This window comes from Electrophorus electricus, chromosome 11 (assembly GCF_041902795.1).
Source record: "Electrophorus electricus isolate QZ-2024a chromosome 11, ASM4190279v1, whole genome shotgun sequence".
NCBI lineage: Eukaryota > Metazoa > Chordata > Actinopteri > Gymnotiformes > Gymnotidae > Electrophorus > Electrophorus electricus.
The window spans coordinates 9,437,501-9,461,897 of NC_137507.1; the positions used below are offsets into that span (position 1 = coordinate 9,437,501).

At 42.9% G+C, this 24,397-nt stretch overlaps 3 protein-coding genes across 10 annotated transcripts in view; 1 reads left to right on the forward strand and 2 right to left on the reverse strand.

Moving 5' to 3' along the window:
* Positions 1-2,478, reverse strand: part of chst11 (carbohydrate (chondroitin 4) sulfotransferase 11) — a 32,387-nt gene extending 29,909 nt beyond the window's left edge. For 2 of the 7 annotated variants that reach the window (XM_081723158.1, XM_081723157.1), the window contains exon 1: positions 2,284-2,411. Coding sequence is in view for 5 of the 7 variants with exons in the window: in XM_081723154.1 (XP_081579280.1) it covers positions 2,224-2,386 (163 nt within the window). In the remaining 2 variants the exon portion in view is untranslated. Of the gene's footprint in view, positions 1-255; positions 375-2,223 lie in introns of all 7 variants that reach the window. The other 5 variants (XM_081723156.1, XM_081723155.1, XM_027021275.3 and 2 more) reach the window with 5 other exon arrangements.
* A 6,743-nt stretch (positions 2,479-9,221) lies between these two features.
* On the forward strand, positions 9,222-13,290 carry nfyba (nuclear transcription factor Y, beta a). Its single transcript, XM_081723481.1, has 7 exons — positions 9,222-9,556; positions 10,013-10,106; positions 10,262-10,395; positions 10,482-10,679; positions 10,759-10,837; positions 11,028-11,107; positions 12,808-13,290. Exons 1-7 carry the CDS (start codon positions 9,506-9,508, stop codon positions 12,838-12,840), a joined length of 669 nt encoding a protein of 222 aa, XP_081579607.1. The 5' UTR covers positions 9,222-9,505; the 3' UTR covers positions 12,841-13,290.
* A 31-nt stretch (positions 13,291-13,321) lies between these two features.
* On the reverse strand, positions 13,322-20,000 carry hcfc2 (host cell factor C2). Of its 2 annotated transcripts, XM_027021294.3 has the most exons (17): positions 19,778-20,000; positions 19,503-19,666; positions 19,091-19,239; positions 18,853-19,013; positions 18,295-18,503; positions 17,811-17,895; positions 17,522-17,628; positions 17,112-17,339; positions 16,749-16,973; positions 16,468-16,538; positions 16,115-16,214; positions 15,931-16,014; positions 15,802-15,824; positions 15,526-15,648; positions 15,181-15,366; positions 14,709-15,000; positions 13,322-14,496 (listed from the first exon to the last, which is right to left on the reverse strand). In XM_027021294.3, the coding sequence occupies exons 2-17, from the start codon at positions 19,660-19,662 to the stop codon at positions 14,417-14,419; spliced, it is 2,283 nt and encodes a 760-aa protein (XP_026877095.3). In that variant the 5' UTR covers positions 19,663-19,666; positions 19,778-20,000; the 3' UTR covers positions 13,322-14,416. The 2 variants fall into 2 exon arrangements, with proteins under 2 accessions (XP_026877095.3, XP_081579606.1); XM_081723480.1 differs by having other exon boundaries at positions 14,699-15,000; positions 19,503-20,000.
* Positions 20,001-24,397: the final 4,397 nt, after the last annotated feature.

The following is a 24,397-nucleotide window of genomic DNA, read 5'->3' on the forward strand; positions in this document are numbered from 1 at the left end:
GTGGCCACTTGTGCTACTGTCCCAGCCCTCTCTGACTCTGTAAAAAACGGTGACCCTCAGTAAGGAAAGCCGGTGTTTGTGCCGTTTGTGTGTATCATGCGGAATCAGATTGGCAGGCTTCGGTGCGACTCTCACTGGCTCCTGCCCAAACACTGCTGCACACACACAAAGACAACACTGACACTCTCATACACACACATACAGCGCGGCTTCTATCTATATACAAAAGAGAGTGAAGAAAACACACACTCTTACTGTGAAATACAATAATGACAAAAGGACCGGGTAAGGGGGTGTATTCCAGCTGCATTTCACTCCTTGATGTCGCTTTGTGGGGAGGTGTGTTCACACAGACAGGAACCTGTATTCACATCCTGTATGCACATGCACACATTAAAACCATGGTCACAAAGAAAGCAAAAAACAAAACAATAACACATGCGCTCATGCAGACACGCACACACACACACACACACACACACACACACACACACACACACACAAAACCATGGTAAGTTACAAATCTTACATGCTATGGTGTGTTGTTTTTGAGTAAATGGTGAACAGCACTACTTTAAGAAAATACTTTGAACTCATCACGCAGTTGCGGAAAAAGAGAAACAAGCCTCTCTTCTTAAAGCAGCGGGTTTGGGCGCCCCCGTCGCACCTTCTCACACATCCGCCAGTGCTCTGCTATTACAGAGCTGGAGGAATGTGCACACTTCCCAGCAGAGCCCTGCTGCCCTGCTCCCCTCCTCCCTGTTGCTCTCTGCCCTTCTGATGCCTCTCCTTTCATCCCTCATTCCTGTCTGTGGTTCAGTGGCAGAGATACAAACACCACGGAAACAAACGTGGTCAGCCTTGTCATCCAATGCCGGTTGCCATGGACGCTCAGGTGCATTGTGGCCACATTTAAGGCGCGCGCGCGCGTGTGTGTGTGTGTGTGTGTGGGTGTGTGTGTGTGTGTGTGTTTCATGTTTGTTGTGTGCTTTGAGAGCACACATTAAACATGTAACAAAAACGAAAAGCAGTAGGAACAGAAGTAAGGAGTTTATATTCCTCAGAAATATGAATAGCTGAGGGATTTACGTCAGTACATTCCAACACAAAGAGCGAAAATAAACCAGACCAGCTTCACAATGAGACCCTGGAAATAACGCCGAATTTAACGTGCGATGACAGAGCTCTAAATTTCCCAATCACACACACGCTTGGAAGAACCGTACTCGCGGTTGTCATCTTTGTGCTGAGACGCTCTGAGGCGTTTTACACACATGGGAAGTAAAGTGACCATCGCACTATGTCAGTACGAGACGCCGCCCGCCAACGGTGTGCTGCAGGCGATTACGCACATCTGTGGGTCGGATCCAGGTGTTCCGCTGCAGCCCCTTATGTGGGCACACAGACAAGAGCGTTAACGAGCCGATGGCACTCATGACTCACCGCTTCCAGGGACACTCCAGGCAGTAAACGTCGCGCCGGGACGCTTGCTCACTCACTACGTTACGGGTTTATTGTTCCGTCCGTCTTCAGCTGCTTCACACCGTACATGCGTACGTGTATGCGCGTCAAAACGGACCATAATAAAGTATCGGAAAGACCTACTACGCGGGGGCGCGCACCAACGCAGATAACTAAACCGGCTCCTGGAAAGTTTGCACATTGTCTCGTTTTACTAAATTCTTGCTTTGATCAAACGGAAACTAATTTTAGGCGAGTTCCAAAGTGGATAAACAAACCCCTGCCTTTGTTTTCTTGTCTATTCGGAGTTTTGGTCATGTTCTCCTAAGCATGTGTGTATCGAGGTAGAAATGTTTGCACAGCGCGAGAACTCTTTGATCTTCGGTAATACAGAGCCTCTACTGTACCGGGCATCGCGCGAACCACGACTCTGAACGGAACCGAATGGAAAGAATGACGCTTTCTAAAAAAAAAAAAACGCCTGACGAACCGCACATCAAACCTCGGATCCACAATAGTAAGAATTATGCGAGCGAATATGTTTGTTGCATTTACATCACGGATTAAGTCCTTATTAAAGAATCCTCAGGCTGCCTCCCTGCCGCCACGCTACCGAACACACCGAAATAAGAGGCGATGTGCGTCGTGTGTGTCTGTTACTGATCGTTGCTCTCCTTCTCAGATCTCATTACTTATTAACGGGATTCTTTTACACCCAAACCGCGGCCACATCCATGTTAGCAGCGACAAAGCAAAAATTACCGGGCAAGCCGTTCGATAGCTGACGCTGAAACGGAGCGGTCCTACCTGGCTGGAACATACTTTGGAAATAAAAGACGACCAGGACAAAAGATCCCAAGCAAGTGGCCAGCACCATCCGGCAAATCCTACTCATCCTCATTAGTTCAAGAAACGTCTGTTTCATGGCTGGAGAGGGGAGGCGTGCCGAGCCCGGTCCAGCGGCGTGCGCCCGCTCCGTGATGATGCTGATGCTGGCTGGCCGGCAGCTACCGCTCACGCCCGTGCATGAACGAGCGCCGTCCCCGGAGCGTACTATCTCTCCCTCTATGTCAAACTGCGGGGGGGGGGGGGGGGGGGGGGGGGGAACGAGAGAACGCAGCGCCACCCCTCTCCAGGCTCGGAGAATGAGCGCGTCCATACCGCGAGAGGGCACGAGGCGACGTCATTAAACGGATGTGTAGTTCAACTTTAAAGGAAATGAATACGTCGAATTAGGGCAACATGTCACGTTCTCGCGTCTGTAGGTTAGTTGGATGCAAAGGGGCTGAAGTAGCGCGCGCCGTCCGAAACGACACTACTGTAGCTTAACCGGACAACAGAAGGGCTTATCACGGCAACGTCAACGGCGCAGAAAGGGAGCGCGCGGAACCGGGACCGGATGGTGTGTCACACATCAACAGTAGCCTACCAACCTGCAGTCTGGGACCTGCGCTTACTACGTGGGTTGTCGTAATTGTTCTCGTTAAACTGGGTGGGGCGGCACACCAGAAGCAGTGTAGAAATGGAACTATTTATTTCTGAGTTGTTAAATTGCACTTCTGTGAAATGTAGGCCTATGTAGAAAATTAATCATATTAGTGCTTAAAAGGTGCGAATGCTTGAAAAATATGTGCTTGCCAGCTTTCTGGAGAAGTAGAAGCAATACTCAGTAGGTTTATGGAACAGTGTGGAAATTGAAGCTTTTCACACAACCTCAATCCGCATTTGACAAAAGAGATCTTTCTCAACCGTAAGCCTTTGGTCAGAGCAAGTAATCTACCGACCTCCTGTGGCCAGCTAAACACACAGCATGGTAGCAGAATACCAGATGCGTGCTGATGACTGAACAATAATGTATAGATAATCGCAAAACATTTTCCGAACTATAGAAACAGAAGCTATAGCATTGTGCCACGTGTGCTTGTGTGAGTGTATAGATGCAAATTAATGTATTAGGTTGGTTTCATCTTAGTTTTCAAAAACACATTGCATCCCCACGATGCCTCTGCCTATAGAAGTATACCCCCCACAGAAGTTCATTTAATTAAGCATTCATGGCCTTTGGCCTCTGGTTCTGGTGATGTAAAAAGGTTCAAAATTCATAAGTGACTATGCAGGCTAGCCATGCTGATAAGAGAAATTACAGAGATGTGCACTGCCAAAAGTAGGCACACTGAAAATTCTCCTGGAATTACAAGAGTGCTCATGTGTGGCATTCGCTTCTGCAGAAGAGCGATAAAAAAGATATCTCTGGAGAGGTCTCATGGAGCAGAGCTTTTCTTCAGTTTCTTCTAAATGCAGTAATTTCCTAAGAGTGCTGCAGAGATTGAATGAATGTATGTCTCTGTGTGTGTGTGTGTGTGTGTGTGTGTGTGTGTGTGTGGTAGATTTTGCAGGGAAACCAGCTACATTATCTTTATTGATAATATGGTGCCTATCTGGTATCACTGAACACAGTTAAATTAATGACTCCACCTGGAGGACATTGCATCCTTTTCAATTATAATCAGTTATCTAATCGGTAAACCACAACCATTATATGTTATTATAAATTAAACATAAGCATCTGTTTGAAAGTTATAAATGACATATAATTACATATTACACATTAATGACATCATCATTAAAACCGTAGCATAAAATAACTGATACACTAATAAACCTGCATATGTTGCATTTGTCATTTATTTAACATTTGTACTTGCCTGGAATATTCAAGACAGAATCTTGGTAAATATAACGAACATTTTGGTTGTCTTCATGCTGAAATTAAGGAAATGACTGAAATCTCAGTGGAGCTTCCATCCTTACCTGTCTGGTATGGATTTGTGAGCTGAGTCTCGACTGGTTCGAGGACTGCCTGCTGGCCTGATATTGCAGACGTTCTTCCCCTGCTACCTGGGCAGCTTGTGTAATTAGCTCTTCCTGCATGGGTCAAAGGCTGTGTTGCTGTGGGTGATGGTGATAGACAGCAGGAGGTTGACCTCATTAATTTCCTCATTGCATCACAGCATGTGTCTAATATTTAAGCAGATTTAGGTGTCTTTGAATGCATCTCACTATAGATCCCAAAGTTGTTCTTTGTAGATACTCTCTCTCTCTCTCTCTCTCTCTCTCTCTCTCTCTCTCTCTCTCTCACACACACACACACACACACACACACACACACACACACACAGTAACAAAAGTAACTACAACTATAGAAAACCAATTAGCACACTCACTTTTTGCTACTGCTAAGGGAAAAGCTTCTATCTCAATTACAGTTTATTAGTCTTTAGGAGAGGGAAGTCCTTGTGGGATTTCACTGGTTTGGCATAGTTGCCATATAGCCTAAGGGCAAACATGAAATAAAGCGCTTCACTCTATCTAAAGGGAGAAACTGGTCCAAATGGGGATTTTGAGTTTTCACAATAGCAGCATGCAGTAATGCATAAAGTGAATCGTATTTCATGGGATAAGTCAAAGAGTTTAGCACACAGAGATTTCTTCACACAAACCCAAACACACACAGACACAAACATACCCCACTACCTCGCTGTTTCTTCCTGCAGGGTTTCTTTGACAGTTTGCAGTCTCAACTAGCGTTAAACTTTTTTTAAAAACATTAAGTTGTAAATTTAATATATACTAGAAATAGAATTTTTGAAGCAATGTGACAAGAAATATCTTGCCCCGCAAAACTAGATGCCAAGTTTATATCAGTGATATAGTCTAATGTATTTATAGAATCGCTAACATTAACTAAAAACAAACTGGTTATGTGGCAAATTATAGCTATAAAATTGATGGGCAAAAATAATTTCACCTTTCTCATTTCACCTTCTGTGCATCTGTATAGCTATCTCTATCAACACAACACTGGAATGATAGACATCTGGGTAATATGTGTATACAGGATTTTTTATTTTCATAAGCAAACTAAATGATCATAGCATCCCAACAGGGTGGCAATTTCAATAACACCAGAGGAGTTCATTTCATTGTGAACCAGATCACTGGAAAAAGCAACTTCAATAAATGTATCTTCTATGGTTCTACTGGAAGATGGAGCCATATATGAGAAAATATGAGAAAGAGGAGAGAAACGCACAAGACGTGGGAACATGCTTATCCTCACTCAGCTGCTCCTAAGAGCATTTTCATTAACATAAAATAAATTTATATGGTAATTATTAATAAAAATATATTTTTGCCATCTGCACGAGGCCCAACTAGCTCATTTAAAGTTAAACAACTTTACGAGAGGTTTAGAGAGAGGTGATAGGCTTGCTGAAAGAGAAACTGCAAATGTCTCAAAGAAGAGAGAAATGTAAAGACATGGTGACCTTATCTTATCCCACTGCTCTGTCTAGGGTGGCCAGCGGGTCATTGTCATAGCAACAGCAGAAGTAGGGAGTGTGTTGGCTCCATGTGCAGCGACTGCCTTACCAGGGTCTGCATTCTGCAGGTCTGCATGAACACAAGCATGTGCAGATACATACACACACCATGCATGTTTTGGACAGTCTACAGCAATGTAATGGTTTGATAGGAACACATCCAAAACTCATAAATTGTTGCTCTGCCAAAAAAAAACCTCTTTGTCAACCCTGCCTATAATTCCAAGCCCATAAAAGTGGAATAGCAATCCGCTATAAGTAATTGATTCTAATTAACACATAATTCCTCTTACTCAAATAGTTCAAACTGGCATGAGGATTTGCAGATACCATCAGACATAAAACATGGACCACTGCAAGAATTGGCAATAAATTAAGCAGTGGTCTAACCGACAGCAGTGTCCAAGCAGCGGTGCTCCTGGACATGGATCTGAAGAGCTGCTATCAACCGTTCCCTTGGAAATGAACTATTCCTCATATAAAAGACAGATCGGGTATCTGACTAACTGGGCACCATACTGCAGAAACGAACAGGTGTACCTTACCTACTGGGCCATAACATAGTTTCACTTTCCGAAACAAAGCAAAGTTTTTGCTAATACTTCTCCTTTTGGCTAATAAGACGGATTCACGTTCTATGAGACTTCATAAATCTCAAAATGACTAGCAATAACACCAGACAATAGGCCATATATAGCTTTTAAGATATCAAGAACTAATAGATGTAAGTTACGAGTGCGAAAATGGTTCTAAAATAATTTATCATTATGAACAGCCCTGTGACGATGGGATTCGAGGCAGCATGCAAAAACGAGCTGTGGTAAAAATAAATAAAATAAAAAAAACAACAACACAGACATTTATTAATACAACGACAAACAGGAAACACACAGAACAGCACTACGTTGACAGATTACCATTCAACACAAGGCAAACCACATTAGACAGTCCTGCACTACTGAGCGTGTACCAAACATGCTCAGTAGTGCACCGACGAAGAGTGACTTCCATACAAGCACTTAAATATACATGCCAATTGACTAACAAGGAGATGCATGGCCAGGTAGACAGACAGACAGACACACACACACACACACAATGACAAACACCAACAGGACATCACACTGACATGGGGATGAGTATAGGAGGAGGGAGCCGTACAGTGACAAGCCCACTACATAACAAATAATTTTAGACGTGTTAAAACTCTGTCGTGTTAATGTTCGAGCTTTTAAGAAAATCTGCACTGAGTACACTGAGTAATTGTTATGAAATACATGAATGAGAAAATAATCGACAGATACACCTGAACATTATTGCAGATTTAGTCTAAATCTTTACATTTGTTGAGTTCCTTACAGAAAACTGTTTTCACATGCCTTTTATAATTAAACTACTGAAATAAAGGGAATGGAACTACTGAAACAAGGGGAGTGGAACTATTGAAATAAAGGGAGTGGAACTATTCAAAGAAAGGGAATGGAACTATTGAAACAAGGGGAATAGAACTATAGAAACAAAGGGAATGGAACTATTCAAACAAAGGGAATGGAACTATTCAAACAAAGGGAATTGAACTATTCAAACAAAGGGAATGGAACTATTCAAACAAAGGGAATGGAACTATTCAAACAAAGGGAATTGAACTATGGAAACAAAGGGAATGGAACTATTCAAACAAAGGGAATTGAACTATAGAAACAAAGGGAATGGAACTATTCAAACAAAGGGAATTGAACTATGGAAACAAAGGGAATGGAACTATTGAAACAAGGGGAATAGAACTATGGAAACAAAGGGAATTGAACTATGGAAACAAAGGGAATGGAACTATGGAAACAAAGGGAATGGAACTATTCAAACAAAGGGAATTGAACTATGGAAACAATATTGACCATAACTATTTACTACACAGTATGTCATAATTATGAGAAAGTAAGTCAAAATTATAAAAACATAAGTCATAAAAAAAGTAAGGTATAATTATGAGATGCTAATTCAGAATTATGCGATAGTCAGAATTATAAATCAAAATTATGAGTTAATCTTAAATTATGCTGTCTTGCATAACTATTTTAGTACATCTGATTCAATGTAGGCTAATGGTGTTTGCTTGTGTACATTTCATGCATTGCCCATGTGCAATATGCACGTTTAGCACGATGAGAGGAAAAACGTCTGGTGACTAGTGTGGATACGACTGTCCCTGTTTTACGTTATAAAAACCTACATATTGTGTCTGAATATAGTACTTTTTATATTGGTCTGTATCGGACTAGCAAGTTAGAGAGACACAGAGAGAGGGCGTGTGGAAGCTATCACGAAGCCTTCAACGTACTCACCATAAGTGGCCACGCTATGACAGCATGGTTCTTTATCTTTATCAAGGGCCTCTGCTGAACAGCGCCACCACACGGACTGTTCCGCACTAGGCACAGTTGTGCAACAGCAACAATAATAACTTCAGCTGCAGCATTTTTTTTAATTGTTTTTGTTTTGGTCATTTTTTGTGTTGACTTATGCACACTTGAAATTTTTAGTTTATAGAGACAATTTTTGCACCTCTAATTAAGGAGATGTAGTGTTAATCTCTTAAATGTTATTTACATTTAGCTGACGCTTTTATCCAAAGCGACTTACAATTATGACCGAGTACAACTTGAGCAATTGAGTTTTAGGGGCGTTGCTCAGGGACCCAGCAGTGGCAACTTGGAAGTGGTGGGTCTTGAAGCAGCAACCTTCCAATTACAAACAAAGTACCTTAACCACTGAGCTACAACTGCCCCTAGTTACACCACTGAAACTATGCTGCTCTGTTTGTGTGTGTAGTTGAGTGGTGAACTAAGTACTCCACAGCCGTCAGAGAAACGTAAGAGAGAAGTCACAACCCGGATCATTTCTAGTTAATGAGCCTAGCTCATAGATCCTCCTAATTTCCCAGCAGCCGTATTCATATATATTTCACTCCTGGCTTACACCTACATCACTATACAATTAATTTTGTGTCTGGAATCACTTCCCTGGATGTGTAGTCCAGAGTTACACACGACGGAGGTCATACACTATACCGCAGTTTTGTTTTGGTTTTCGCGTTTTCTCGTGACCATTGGAATATTTCCCTGGCGCAAGTAAAAATGTCATTAATAAAAAACAATTTTAAAATCCAAAGGCGTGAAGTGTCATCTGACCCACCCAAGACTCATTTTCCCACCTGGCGGGTAGCGGAGGCGGTGCAGCGTGGCCCCGCAGCTCCGCGCTGGGACTGGTTCTCTCGCAGCCGTTCTCTGTCCAACCACACGGCCGTTTGGAGACGCTAACCAACCAGGGCTTCATAGCAGGTTTGTGTCTGGCTCCGGCCAATGATTGCTAACCGATTTCTCGTTTAGCTCGAATGAAAATGTCCGTCTCGGACTGATTTTTCACTTGTTGTCTACCCGAATGAGCGATGGAAAGCAGGAAGTGTCGAGGAAAAAAATGGTTAATTACGGATGAGTTTGCGGCCGAGGTGTCGGCCGAGCACAAGGCCCATTCTGAACCCCGGGCGGGGAATTTCTTTGTTGAACACCAGCCGGCTAACGGGCTAACGAGCGCACATCCAGATCATCGCGGCGGGTTGCTGCCTCGAGTAAAATCTGCTCTCCCCGTCAAAATGCCACCGCTGTATGCCCGGAGGAGGGTCTCATCTAGGCTGGGGGCTGCTCGTACCGTCGCGGGTATGAGACGCTGTGTGGCCGGGCTAGCTAACGAGCTAACTAACGACCTAGCGAGCAGCTACGATTGCTTACACTGCTCGACAAAAAACCCCGCCACGGACTATAAAGACAGAAATCCAGACGACGTGTATAGCTATAATCCGCACGGAATTTAACTCGATTACGCGTCGTTGAATTACTGCCTAGGTTTTACAGAGGAAATTTGTTCCTTTTTTCAGTTTTTAAGACAGCTGGCTAAGATAGCTGTGTGTGTGTCATATATATATATATATATATATATATATATATATATATATATATATATATATATATATATATATATAAAAAAAAATATGTAGACCAGCAATGCTAGTTAGTTGCTCAAAGGAAGTCTACATTTAACAAGTGGTACATTTTATACCACCCGTGTCAGGCTTCATTCTTTATCAAACTGTTTTAACTTTCATGTTTGGCTAGATGGACGGGGACAGTACCACCACCGATACCTCACAGTTGGGTATAACGGGCGATTATATTTCCGGAGGGCACTATGTGCTGCAAACTCAAGAAGGTAAACCGAAACATATTTAAAAAGTTGGCAAATTCCCAGTTGTAACGCAGCTACTAATTCATGTCCACGGCGTACTGTACACCTAGAAATGCTAACTGAAAGCAAGGGGCGCTTTTTTAAATTATTGGTGTCACTGATATGTTTTCTCTGTCTAGATGATGGTGAAGAAAGTCTGCATGACCATGAGGATGGAAATGGTTCCAAAGACAATCTCAGAGAGCAGGATATATATCTACCCATTGCTAATGTAGCTCGCATCATGAAAAATGCCATCCCACAGACTGGAAAGGTTTGTCCCTGCCACTCATTCATTCAGACACTTGCAATGTAAATATTAAAATGAACTCAAAAAAAAATTTTTTTTTTAACTTGCAGATAGCAAAAGATGCAAAAGAATGCGTGCAAGAATGTGTGAGCGAGTTCATTAGCTTCATCACGTCAGAAGCCAGTGAGCGATGTCATCAGGAGAAACGCAAAACCATTAACGGCGAGGACATTTTGTTTGCCATGTCCACACTTGGCTTCGATATGTACGTGGAACCTCTCAAACTCTACCTGCAGAAGTTCAGAGAGGTATGGTTTACACTCGCATGTGCACAGATGCTGTGTCCCTTTGAAGTAGATTGAATAGATGACGTGTCTTGTTTCCTAGGCAATGAAGGGTGAGAAGGGTATTGCAGGTGTGGCAGGTGCGGAAGGCCTGTCTGAGGAACTTACAGAAGACACTTTCAGTAAGTCATCACAAACTATCTTAATCATTTAGCCAAACTAGCTTCACATGCAAATTTTTGAAAGGTATGTTCCATTATGCAGGGGTTGATTTTCTCATAGTTTTAGGCATCTAAGATCATTCATGTAGTCAGTGGAATCATTGGTGCTTTTGGGTGGGTCAGAATAACTACTGGCATCCTTGTCTTGCAGCAAATCCATTGCCTGCAGGGCTGATCACAGCTGATGGTCAACAGCAGAATGTCATGGTTTACACCACCTCATACCAACAGGTGAGCGCACACACCAGAGCAGTACATCCTCACCTAGATTATAGATCATGGTTTACACCTCCTCATACCAACAGGGGAGCGCACACACCAGAGCAGTACATCCTCACCTAGATTATAGATCATGGTTTACACCTCCTCATACCAACAGGTGAGCGCACACATCAGAGCAGTACATCCTCACCTAGATTATAGATCATGGTTTACACCTCCTCATACCAACAGGGGAGCGCACACACCAGAGCAGTACATCCTCACCTAGATTATAGATCATGGTTTACACCACCTCATACCAACAGGGGAGCGCACACACCAGAGCAGTACATCCTCACCTAGATTATAGATCATGGTTTACACCTCCTCATACCAACAGGGGAGCGCACACATCAGAGCAGTACATCCTCACCTAGATTATAGATCATGGTTTACACCTCCTCATACCAACAGGGGAGCGCACACACCAGAGCAGTACATCCTCACCTAGATTATAGATCATGGTTTACACCTCCTCATACCAACAGGGGAGCGCACACATCAGAGCAGTACATCCTCACCTAGATTATAGATCATGGTTTACACCTCCTCATACCAACAGGTGAGCGCACACATCAGAGCAGTACATCCTCACCTAGATTATAGATCATGGTTTACACCTCCTCATACCAACAGGTGAGCGCACACATCAGAGCAGTACATCCTCACCTAGATTATAGATCATGGTTTACACCTCGTCATACCAACAGGTGAGCGCACACACCAGAGCAGTACATCCTCACCTAGATTATAGATCATGGTTTACACCACCTCATACCAACAGGTGAGCGCACACATCAGAGCAGTACATCCTCACCTAGATTATAGATCATGGTTTACACCTCCTCATACCAACAGGGGAGCGCACACACCAGAGCAGTACATCCTCACCTAGATTATAGATCATGGTTTACACCTCCTCATACCAACAGGTGAGCGCACACATCAGAGCAGTACATCCTCACCTAGATTATAGATCATGGTTTACACCTCCTCATACCAACAGGTGAGCGCACACACCAGAGCAGTACATCCTCACCTAGATTATAGATCATGGTTTACACCTCCTCATACCAACAGGTGAGCGCACACATCAGAGCAGTACATCCTCACCTAGATTATAGATCATGGTTTACACCTCCTCATACCAACAGGTGAGCGCACACACCAGAGCAGTACATCCTCACCTAGATTATAGATCATGGTTTACACCTCCTCATACCAACAGGTGAGCGCACACACCAGAGCAGTACATCCTCACCTAGATTATAGATCATGGTTTACACCTCCTCATACCAACAGGTGAGCGCACACACCAGAGCAGTACATCCTCACCTAGATTATAGGTGCTTAACCTCTCTTGCTAGTAAAGAATCACACTTTCCTTAGTTTCTTAATTTGCCTTTTAGATTTTGCTAAGCCTAATCGAAAACTGAGTTAATATTTACATCTGAGAAACATGTAAACATTTAATATTATTTATAAAATATTTAAATTGACAAACTAGAAAATTAAGTTTAAAAAGCGAAATGTGTAAAGGCCTAGCATGGGTATTCATACGAAATGTAAACATTGTAAAAATTTTAATATTCCTAACTCAAGAATGCTGCCTTCATCTACAAAGATTGTAATGAACTTTGAGAGTGAAATCATAAATATGTTTTCTTTAGATCCCTGGTGTTCAACAAATCCAATTCTCATGACCTGGTTCATCAGGAGACCATAAGGCCTCTGACCTGTTCAAAGATAAATTGGCCTCTTGCCTTCTAAGACTTCACAGGCAGTTTTGGAAGTTGATTGATTAGGAGAGCAAGTTAAAGTTGAACCTGCTGGTAGAGCTTGAATTTGTAAATTTGCTTAGTGATGTCTGTAATTCATGAAGTAATCATTTGTTACAATTATAATACTTATTCATTTTAAGCAGTCTCCGAGGTCCCATCCTCAGAGGGAAGACTGCCATAGCTTTTCCCTTCCTTATATTTGTTAGAGGTTTTTAAAGGGGGAGGGGGGGTAGCAGGACAGGGCAAATGGAATTACTACATGTACACAATAAAGGGATTCTCATTTAATTTGTTTGAATTTATGTAAGTTAAATAATTTAATGTCAGTTGTCAATTTTGTGTTTTGTTCTTAGAATAAAATCATTAAGCTGTGCTGTAGCTTGAATGACCAGGAGACACCCAAGACACTATACATTTTTAATTTAGTTTTGCTCCATGAATCCAATGCATACAGTGGAACAAAGTTAGAGAACGTCTGAAACAAAAAGACTCGAAAATCAGTTGTGAGTAGGCATCTACAGACTAGCATAAATTCGAGCAGACAAAAATGACAAACTATTTTCTGATCGTACTGGACATTAGTCATGTAATGCAGTTAAATTATACCCTCTAATGTTAAGACTTTTAGTACTGTGAAAAGGGAAATACCAAAAGGTAAGCACCAATATATTGCCTTTACAAATGTTTTCACACTCTTTGACCATGGAAAAATAAACAGCACATACACAACAGGTATGTCTATTTGTGGGACTAAATGCATCAAGTGTACTGAGGGCTTTAGACCTGCATACTTTAAGGCTTATTTTAGTTTATGATTAGATGTCTGAAAATAAGTAGAAATGATTGTGTGGGGGGTATTTCTGGGATGATTACCATTCTAAACTAAAACTTGTAGCCCACTAAATCTGAGCAGGATTAAGGAATTACTGTGGTTAAAGTGGTCTCTTAGAACCCCTTTATACTTAAGGTAAAATACCAACTGTTTTCTACAGAATCTTGATGCCTGGAAGCAGGTAAACTTGGACCAGACGAAGGTTTATGTATGAAGAATCTTATCCTACCACCTTATACAGTGGAGGGGCATGAGTGTCTGGTCACATCCAAGTAAACTGAGTAAAGACTTCAAATTATGATCTGCAAGAGGGCACAAATCTCCCATACAGAGTTTGCATTACTAATGCAGTACTTAGAGTAATAATGTAAGAAATACAAATTCAAAGGTGTGTTTATTATGGCTGGGGAAAGATCTACCCTATACTATGAACAAAAGGTTTAGGAACAACCTAAACATTAACCAAATTAACTTATTTTTCACAAGTTCACACATTTTTATGTACAAAAATTAATATATAAAAATAAGTTAGGCAATTTACATTTACAGTGAATACAAATGATCAGAGGTGCATTTAAGTATATAAAGGGTATTGCTTTCTTAACAGCTACAGTTGAACAGAAGGAAAATCAAAACAAGCCACATCAGCCTTCTGAGGAGCAGAGTTTACCCGCGGGTGGCTTTGGGTTCGTCCTCTGTAAAGCTGGAGTCTGGTTGCGACCCCGATGACTTCAGTTTACTGGTATCTGTGGGGCAAACACTACAATTTAAGAATTTTTACATTTTGGATGAGGGAAAAAAAAAAAACCCCTCATTAGTACTCTATTATACAAGCTAGCTCAGTGACCACCAGTGTGGAATACAGATTTATATTTTTAAAGTTATTCATTTCCAATGCTACCAAAAAATACTCTTCACCGTAAGAAACTTCTCTCCGCCTTTTCTCACCCAAACACACCTTGCAGCCAGCGGATCTGCGTGGCCGGGCCGTAACCCTGCTCATTCTTCGCAGCGATGCGGAAGACGACTGCAGGCCGGGCTGAGCAGTCGATGTGCGCGTTGCTCAGGTGCGTGGCACTAACAGTGCAGGAGGTCTTGGTGCCACGGTAGATGCGTATAAACCCAAGCTCCTCGGGCTTCACCACGTTGCTCCCCCGGGTCTTTCGCACCGCCAGGTACATGGAATATTCTAGAATCTTCCCTGACAGAGAGGTGGGCGGCTCCCAGGTGATGTGCACTGTGTCAGAAGCCTGTAAAATCAAGTACAGGGTGTGAACGGGGATCAATGAAGGTAGCCAATGGTCTCTTCACTTCAAATGGAGGACGCTTTCAAGCGTATTAAGGAGGAAACACATGTCCTTTTCTCGCACACCAACAGCTATGCAAAGTAAGCAATGACTGGTTAAAGCAGAAAAGCATAAAGGTGAAACCTTGGTGATTTTGACAGCAGAAGGTGCTCCGGGGAATCCAGGCTGGCAGGTCTTAAACTCACTGACAGGACTGAAATCTCCCTGACCACAGCTGTTCAGGCCTGCCACCCTGAAGCGGTAGGAAACACCAGGCGCCAGCTCTTGCTTCTCTTGCGCTTCGAAACTGTGAGGCCCAGGAATCTTCCACTAAAAGGAGAGGAAAAGAGGACAAGAACGATAGAGACTTAACTATGTATTCCACGGCTAGAATGGAGATTAACATTAAGAACAGCAACAGGTTTACAGCTCCATGAGTAATGTAAGAATTCTATTTCTTTCCCAATTGCAAGCGTGATGCAGACTGACCTCACTATCAGAGATTCGGTTGGTGACTCCACCCTCAGAGGGTAAATAGTAGTGTGTGACCTCAGAGAAGAGCGTTCTAAATATACCCACATTAAACCATGTAGAGTCTTCACAACTCTTAGTCTGCAGGGAATGGGACCGATAATAAATAATTACAACAATTACAATGCATGCACAATTAACATGCGCACTCACGTTCACGCACGCATGTTCACTCAGGCACGATCACTCATGCATGCACAATCTCACATACACACACACAGCGCAAGCTTGTACCTGCTGAGAAGAGGCATCTTGTTCTGTGGATTAAACAAAATAAGAACCAGTTTGTCAGCGGTGATGAAAAACTGAAATTACCCAAGCCTTGGCATGCCACATTCTCTGCGCTGTGGGAAGAGTTTTTACCTCGATGCTGCTGGGATGCCCCATTCTGCTCCTTCATGGACACGCACCTCACTTGGTCAAAGGGCTTGCCATTTACTGCAGGGGCTAGGACATACAGGGAGATTTGTGCCCTTAGAGTAGAGTGATTTAAAAAATACAGACACACAAGAACTGCAGAAGCAAAAGAATCGCAGCAGTGTCTTACCAGACTCTGCTGCACAGACATCAGTGACGGGACGGAAGTGTCCTCTGTTCTGATCCGCCGCAGAGCAGATGTCTTCTCTGCACTCAGCTACCGGTCTCTCCTGAAGGACACAAAAGGCATTCTGAGAAACCCACTTCATTATTGTGGACATTGCACACACACTCACATACACTGCTAGCGCAGACTGTCAAGTCACAAAGCTCTGCACAATAACCTCTGGAGCCTCTTCTGTCTTTAAGGCACTTATCCTGTGGACATGCAATCTGTTTACATTTACAGATGATAAAAATCCTTTTTATGATTACATTTTCCATTACAGTTCTAACACATATGTCTTGTTATGGAGTTCTGACCTGTAGTGATGAGCCATTCTCTCCTTCACACGATCCATCTGCACATCCTATGTCTCGAGCTGTCTCGGACTCTGCAGGCAAAAAATATCTACTGACATCACAGCGAGTGAGATGCTACAGTTAACGTTGCCAGGTAAGGACTTTATACTGTAATACCAGATGCTAAACCAATGCCTTAGAAGTGAAAGTCCTATGAGACTAAATGTACATTATCATTTTGTTGAAAGGAAATTCCCAGAGTGAACATATTTTTATATTAAGGTAACACCTGCGAAACATACTTGATTGGACAGATTCCTGTAGACGCTTCACCTCCTGTCCAGTACTGGGAGGTGGAGCCGACGTGTTTGGCAAATCAGAGCCACTGGTGGGCGGGGACAGAGAATGAGTGACAGGCTGCAGCTGAAGTAAGTAGCATTCAGCTGCAGGTAGGGGGCGCCAGGCTACATGAAGCATGTTGATTGTGGACTTCACCAAAAACACCGCTGCTGGGGAAGATGGCTTCTCTGTACATACAAAACAGGGGTTCTTTTTTTTTTTTTTTAAGGCACTTTTATGGAGCATCCATCACTGCTGTCACTACAGTCCAAAATAACCACACATTGCAGACTCAAGGACCCTCAGTCTTGCTATAGTGATTTCACCTGTTTCCAGGTACCACAGGTCTTTGCAGCACACTTGGTAGTTCCAGTTCTTCCTGTAGCCGTCGCGGCCGCTCCAGATGTAGAGGCGGGTGGCGATGGTCACAGCGCAGTGGCCCGCGCGGGCCTTGGGCCAACGCCCACCCTCCTCGTCCTCCACGCCTGCAGAGCGCAGGCCTGAGCCCGACTGCTGCGGAACCTCTGGGTTCAGACTGCTCCACGTCATTGTGTCTTAAGGAGGGGAAGGTTTACAGAACATGATCATCAAATCAGCAAGCAGCATAACAACTGGTAGGCCGCATAAGAATTCAAAAACAAACAGGAGTTTGGCATTTTCATGCATGTGCCTCAAAATGTGCTTTGAAAACTTTGTGCTCATGCAACTTGGAAAAGCAGCCGTGGAGTACACACACCCAGGTTTAGTACCGACATGGAGCTCGTACAGATCCACTCTGGTCCTAAAGCGTTTGCTTTACCATCCCACTCCTCAGCAGGTACCCAGCCCCCAAACAAATACATCCTAAAGACACGGAGTGAGGAGTGTTTAACCATATAGCACTATACAGTTCTCCCCATCACACACACACACTCACACACACACACACACACACACACTCACAATGCAGCACAGAAACACACCAGACTATAAAGTACTGGAAAAAGAGAATGAAAAAAAAAAATGAGTGTAAAGCTTTTCATTACTGGTTTCCAATCACATTCGAGGAGTGGAGGCTTCTCGGTAGTGGACAGGGTCCCGTGGTCCGAGGTAATGACCAAGTCATAGTCTCTGAAAGAAATGAACACCACCGCCATTACAAGTTACATGGAGTGAAAGAGCAGGTAGAAACACAGTGTGCATCATACCGTTGCCACAGGCAATGGTGCCTCAGTAGTGAAGGTACTTGACTAGTAATCAGAAGGCTGCCAGAACAAACACCACCACTGCCAAGTTCTGCTGGGCTCCTGAACAAGGCCCTTATCCCTGAGTTGCTCATGGTGTGTTCAGTCAGAATCACAAGTCACTTTGAATAAAAGCGATAACTAAATGCCGCAAACAATAAAACAGTGAGGCAAGGTCTAGGCTTTAGTATACCAGTGATATTCCTGCTCTTCCTGACTACAAAAGGAGGGCATTTGGCCGGCTGCTTCTCAGCAGACGGCCCCACACTCCCAGCTCAAAGCTTACCGATATCCAGCTGCCACAGGTCTGCCAGCCTCTGCCCACACATGCCTCCAAAAATATACAGCTTTGGGGAGCTGCCGGCACTGCCACTGTACACCACACAGGTGTGGGACTCCCTGGGACAGGGCCCCACCCCTTTTGTTTCAGGAATGCTCCAGCCTTTCACCCCTGACTGTGTCTGCAACTCCAGTTCATAGAAATCATCCAAGTACCTGCGAAAGAAGACGATTATGATGATGAAGATCTAGGACAGATGGAATGCTTGGGGAAAAAACATTTCATTATACTGTACATGCATTTTTTCATTCATGTATACATGACACATTAGTGTACATGTATGCATGTACAATATAATGAGATGCTTCCCCCCCCCTCCTATACCAGCACTTGGTCAGCCACTGCACAGCACTCTGGGGGCTGAGAGGGTTAAGGCCGTCGATCAAGGGTCCAACGACGACACACGGCAGAGCCGGGATTCGAACCCACGAACGTTCACAGAGCTCTACCCCTCTAGGCTACCCCTGCCCAGAGTGGCATGTGTGAATGAGGCACTATGCTCACCGCGGCACGTTCCCATTTGGGTCCTCGCTGTCATTGGCTAGCCCTCCAAACAGGTAGCACTTGCTGCCATGGAGTGTGAAACTGTGCCCTAGACGAGGGCAAGGGGGCGGGGCACTCTTCGGCGGGCGGGGCTTTAACTTCTTCCACAGCCAGCGACTTGCCTAAGAAGCACACGCTCAGTTTACACGTCTGACGGCTGGCCGCGCAGTAAGTTACCCGACGCAGCAGCCGCGCTGACCTGCAGCTCGTAGACGCTGCTGCTGTACTTCCCAAACTCCACCATGCCTCCAAACACCACGATCCGCGTGCCCTCGCAGGCGAAACCATGCGCGGCGCAGCCGGGAGGGATGTCCCCTCTGACCGCGGGAAGAAACCACTGTCGGGAAACTGAGAAAAAGAGGGGAGAGAACCGAGGACGAGTGTGCGAGTGTCCAAAGAAAAAAAACAACAACATACACACAAAACACACGGTATAAACCCCACAATATTTACACTGGACCCAGCTAGCTAGCTAGCCATCGGCCAACCATATTTTTGGTATGTCCCGTTTAAGGTTTTAACGTTGTCCAGACAGCTAGCTGGCTAAATAGTTAACTAGCTACCATCCACTGGCTGTCCAGCGTTATTAAGCGTTACTACGGCGGTTCTACCTGTGTTGTAGACGTGCAGCTCATCGGATATTCCCTCGTTTCCACCTCCAAACACTACGATTAGCTCCCGGATAGCTGCAGCCCGGTGTCCGTGTCTCGCTCGAGGCGTCGGGCCGGTAACAGAGTGAACGCGTTTCCACAGAGGAGGCTCAGCAGCCATTATACTGCGTGTTCACACGACAAAAAAAAGTGGGATAAAAACCTAGTTCTGTGCAGAAGGACTTTGCGTCTGCTACTCTAAAACGCATGGAGGTGCGAGTCCACTACACGCTTACCCTATTCTCCGTCCGCCAAAGCCACACTGCACAGATTAACGACCCTCATTTTCTTGCAGTGCAACAGTGCGTAGTGGCTTTGATTCGTGCGCTGTCCATGGTTAACTAAAACTAAAATACTAGCTTGGAGGATTTCAGAAAATTCAAGACGTCTATGGGAAGCATAGAGGGTACTTGAACTCGGAATTGAAATTGCACGCCGTTCTCCTGTGGGCGCCCGGGTCATGGTGAACACTAGCGTCCCCTGCTGGCTGCTTTCGTGTTGCAATTACTGTTACTAAACATATCAAGGCAGGCAAAACACAACTCGCATCACACGACCACACTAATATAAAAAATATAATAACCTAGAAATTCATATTATTTTACTAATTATAATTAGCTTAATTAGTCTAAATATGCCAGCCTATAAGCAGCTATAGGGATGTCAACTGCTGCAAGCTTTTTTTAACAGATAATTTTTTAATATAATGTTCAGAATTCTTTTCTGTCGATTGTCATCAGACATTTGGTAAATGTGATCATTTATATAAAACACAGTAAGTATACAAAGTGCCCTATTAAATTTTAAACATTTGTTTAAAATGTGTTGTCTTTGTCAAATCCTGTAAAGGCATCGTACACCTCGTGTAATATTTGATGTCTACTCCAGAGGTCAGCAGAAACCTGTCAGCAGAAACCTGTGAAGATACACGTTACTCCAAATAAACTTTCAGTTACTTCAGCTCCACGCACAGAACTACACACACACTTCACAAACCCCCTTATGTATTTTCTACCCAATCTGACCCCAGTTTTAAAATTCCACGCACATGCATATTTTTACCCACAATTCACAAAATAAAACACTTTTACTCAAACTTAGTTACACATTCCCAGTCAGTGGCATGACAATTCGCACAAACACCTCTCTGAAAAATATAGATCATAAACAATAAGAATAGCAAGAGCTCATTTTCTGGATTCAAGGGTACAACATCCATCACTTCAGATCAACTTCATTACATTCTATGCATTACCCTTCTATTCCATTATTTGTTGAGAAAGAAAAGCAAATCAGTGGACTACACCCAAACATTATGGACTTGCATTGTGTCTATTTATGAGTTTATATCCACTGAATTGATAAATACTTGGCCTGTCAGGTTTGATTGGATACAGCACACACTATTTGTAAACGTATATTTCTTCAATGCAGTTATAAATGAAATATACAGAAATGCAAGCAATATGATAGAAAAGAACGAGGACAGAGTTTTACTGCTTTAACACTATCGTGATCGCAGTGTGTAGATGTCTGTGTTATGTGTTCCCTTTGTCCGTGTGGGTCTGCTCCATGGTCCCAGTCCAGTCCCTGTGTAATCTAGCTCCGGTCGGTGTATTCCAGTCCTCAATGATCATGTCTCCATGCAGTGTATGTGATGTCATCAGTCTAGGACCCGTAATAACAACCCATAATCATAATCGCTTGAGTTCGCTTAAATTTGGTTTTGCTCTGATTTCATTCCTTGTCTAAACTTTTTGGTCATGAGCTTTGTGTTTGTTGTGTCCCATTTTGAGCTTGCCTTAGTCTCTTCTGGTTTGTTTGTTTGTTTTTGTAGATGCATCTTGTCTAAATAGTTGTCTGTTCACTTGACTGGGAGTATGGTGTGGTCATTGTTGGGTTGGGCTGTAGCTGTGTTTTTAGGTTAACTGAGGAGAGAGAAGGGCTCTTTCTGGGGTGGGGGAAGAAATTGCAGCCCTGTTAACAGGTCTTACACAGCCTGTGCCAAAAACGATGGAATGGCCACACTCAGAAGATGTTCCCCGAGCCATTTTACTTCACAGCAAAAAAAGACATCAAAGATATGACACACAGCAATTTTTGGTTAATCACTGAACATTCTGACAAATTAAATTAAATTAGTTTAATTAATGGCATTCTTTATTTCAGGTCACGTAGAGGATAAAATTATTACTCAATCATTTAAAGTGATTTAAAAAAAGAATAAATCACAATTATTACTTTTTTCCCCATGAAGTTTATGTTGGCCTGATGCATGGACTTCACTAATGAAAAGTGATATTCTACATCAAACTGGTTCGAGCGTTCTCGCATAGCAGTGGACAGATCAGCTTTGCAAGGTGGAGCATTCTCATGAACCAGTTTTTTAAATTTCCACTATAAATTTTCAATCATATTGAGATGCAGCCTGTCTGCTGGCCATTATTGAGTTGATATGCCTTTTCTGAAAAAAGACTGTAACAGTGTTTGCTCTGTGGCAAGATACATTATCATCCTGGAAATGGTAATTACCGCCATCATCACCAAACCTATTTTCTATCAATGTAAGGAGAAAACCGTCTAAAATGTCAGCATACGCATTTGCATTGACAGTTAAGGTCATGAGTGCCATCTGGCCAGGTCCTTTAACCTGACATGCAACTCTATATCATAAATGAGTGGGGGAAATTGGAGTGTTTACTTCGGGCAGGCATCTTTATATGTTTCATTAATACAATTCCAGAGTTGTCTCCTTGGCCAATGGTGATTCATGATTGATTATAGAATATCACTTTCTTCCAATCATCCACACTCCACGATTGCTTCTGTTTAGCCCACTGTGACCTTGTTTTCTTCAGTTTAAGGGGTTAGTGCCAAGTCTCATCTGGCTTTTCAATATGTAAATCTCATTTTACTCTGCTCATTTCTAATAGTTCTGTTCCAAAAACTGACTCCTGTTTCTGCCCATTTGTTTGTCATGTGTTTCGTGTGCATTTTTTTTTTTTTTTTTTTTTTTTTATGACATATTGCTTTGAGTTTCTCTTTCCTGATCTTTGATGTCTTCCTTGGTTTACCCGTATGTTGTCCATTCATAACCTACTCAGGTACCAAATTATAGACACACGGCTTACTGCCCCCCCCCCCCCCCCCCACTCTGTGTTGGGTTTCCTTCTTTGAGCTTCTTTAAGTACTTTTATAATCTTTTAAGATGTTTCAATTGACAACTCTTTTGTTGGGGTCATGTATTCTTTCATTTAGCTTACTACTGCAAATATGTACATTTGTCACCTCCCTGAACTACACACCCCAGAATCCTCTGGGGTGATCCTCATCCCCGAAATATTAGTGCCTGCACCTGTTACCCATTTACGTAGACTATTTATACCCTTTGTACGCCGTTACTCTTTGTGAAGTATTGTCAAGTAGTTCTAGTGCATACTGAGCGTTATTTTGCGACTGCTGTGTTTCTGTGTTGTGATAATTGCTTGTGTTTTATTCTACCTCATATTTTTGCCTTGGCTTGGATATTCCTGTTTGCCTCAGTTGTATTGCCCATGCCTGCCCCACTTTGGATTAGACTTGCCCTTTTGGATTGGTTTGCCTGGACTGTGTTGATAATTAACAGTTTTACTTTCATTAATCCGTGAGTGTCTGACCTGTCCTGCAGCGTAACAGAATTGCATAATGTAACTCATTTGAAAGCGATTATTAGCTATTAATTATTAAGGTTAGGACTAGTGTTGTGTTTTTATGTTTATAGTTTTTCTTTATAACAATTCCTTGATAAATCGTAGTGGTTGTAGCGTGACAGAGGATTCATGCAGCCATCCAGTTCTGCTGATAAATACTAACAGATCCAGGTGTCTGCTATGTCTGCACTTGTCGAGAATACAGTGAACAATGAAATTGTTTGTGTGTGTTTTCTGAATTCAACCACTAATCTTTGATGGTCGGTGAGGATGCCTTATTTTGGCCCAGTGGGCCAAACCAGACCACCTGGCCATATGAAACAACAGCAAGGATACAGACAAAAAGGAGATGTGTCTGGAGATAAAACAGCAGATGGAGAATAATCCTGAAGTGATTAACGTTGAGTGATGCAGTTGTAAAGGGGATACTGTGAGTGAGGCTGTTGTTAGCAAGGGAGAAAGTTTTCTCAGTACCATATCTTAATTCTGCAGGTATTATGCAAATATTTGTGGCATATTTGAAGCCTGCTGTAACATAGGTTTCATTTCAGATGCAGTTATGTAAAAATTTAATATTTCTAAAATTCTCGACTTTTAGATCTCTGCTTTAAAAGCACAGTGCAGTATTGAAACACTAATGGCAAAGACCATCTGTACTTTTTATCTTCCTTAGTCTCTCCTGCATGCTCTCTCTTAGGTGTACATAAAACATAAACTCTGGACCACTGAGTCTGACAAGGGTCCACCCTACTCCAGTTTAGCCTTCGCTTTGGTTTAGATGTTCTTTCAGATATTATTACTTCTTCCTTCTTTAGCTGTGTGCAAACCGTGTGTTTTGTTTCAGCAATCTGCCCAACTCGTGATGTAATGTCCAGTTTTAAAATGTAGATCGATATTTGAATCTCAATAAATAGTTCAGCTAATCACATTTATTAATTCATTAATTATAAATCTTTGCAATGCCAGATTCTCTAGCCAAGATAAGTAAAAGATTTTTCAGTGCACTACATCATTCTTATTCCAGAATAATTATGCAGCACCCCAGTCCCAGCCCTGGCAATTCATATTCACTGTCAACATTTTTTATGCTCTTAATCAGAAATATTAGCCGAGGTTATCAGTTGGAAGGAGCTTGATATATGTGACTGTAGACTCCTGTGGAGAACT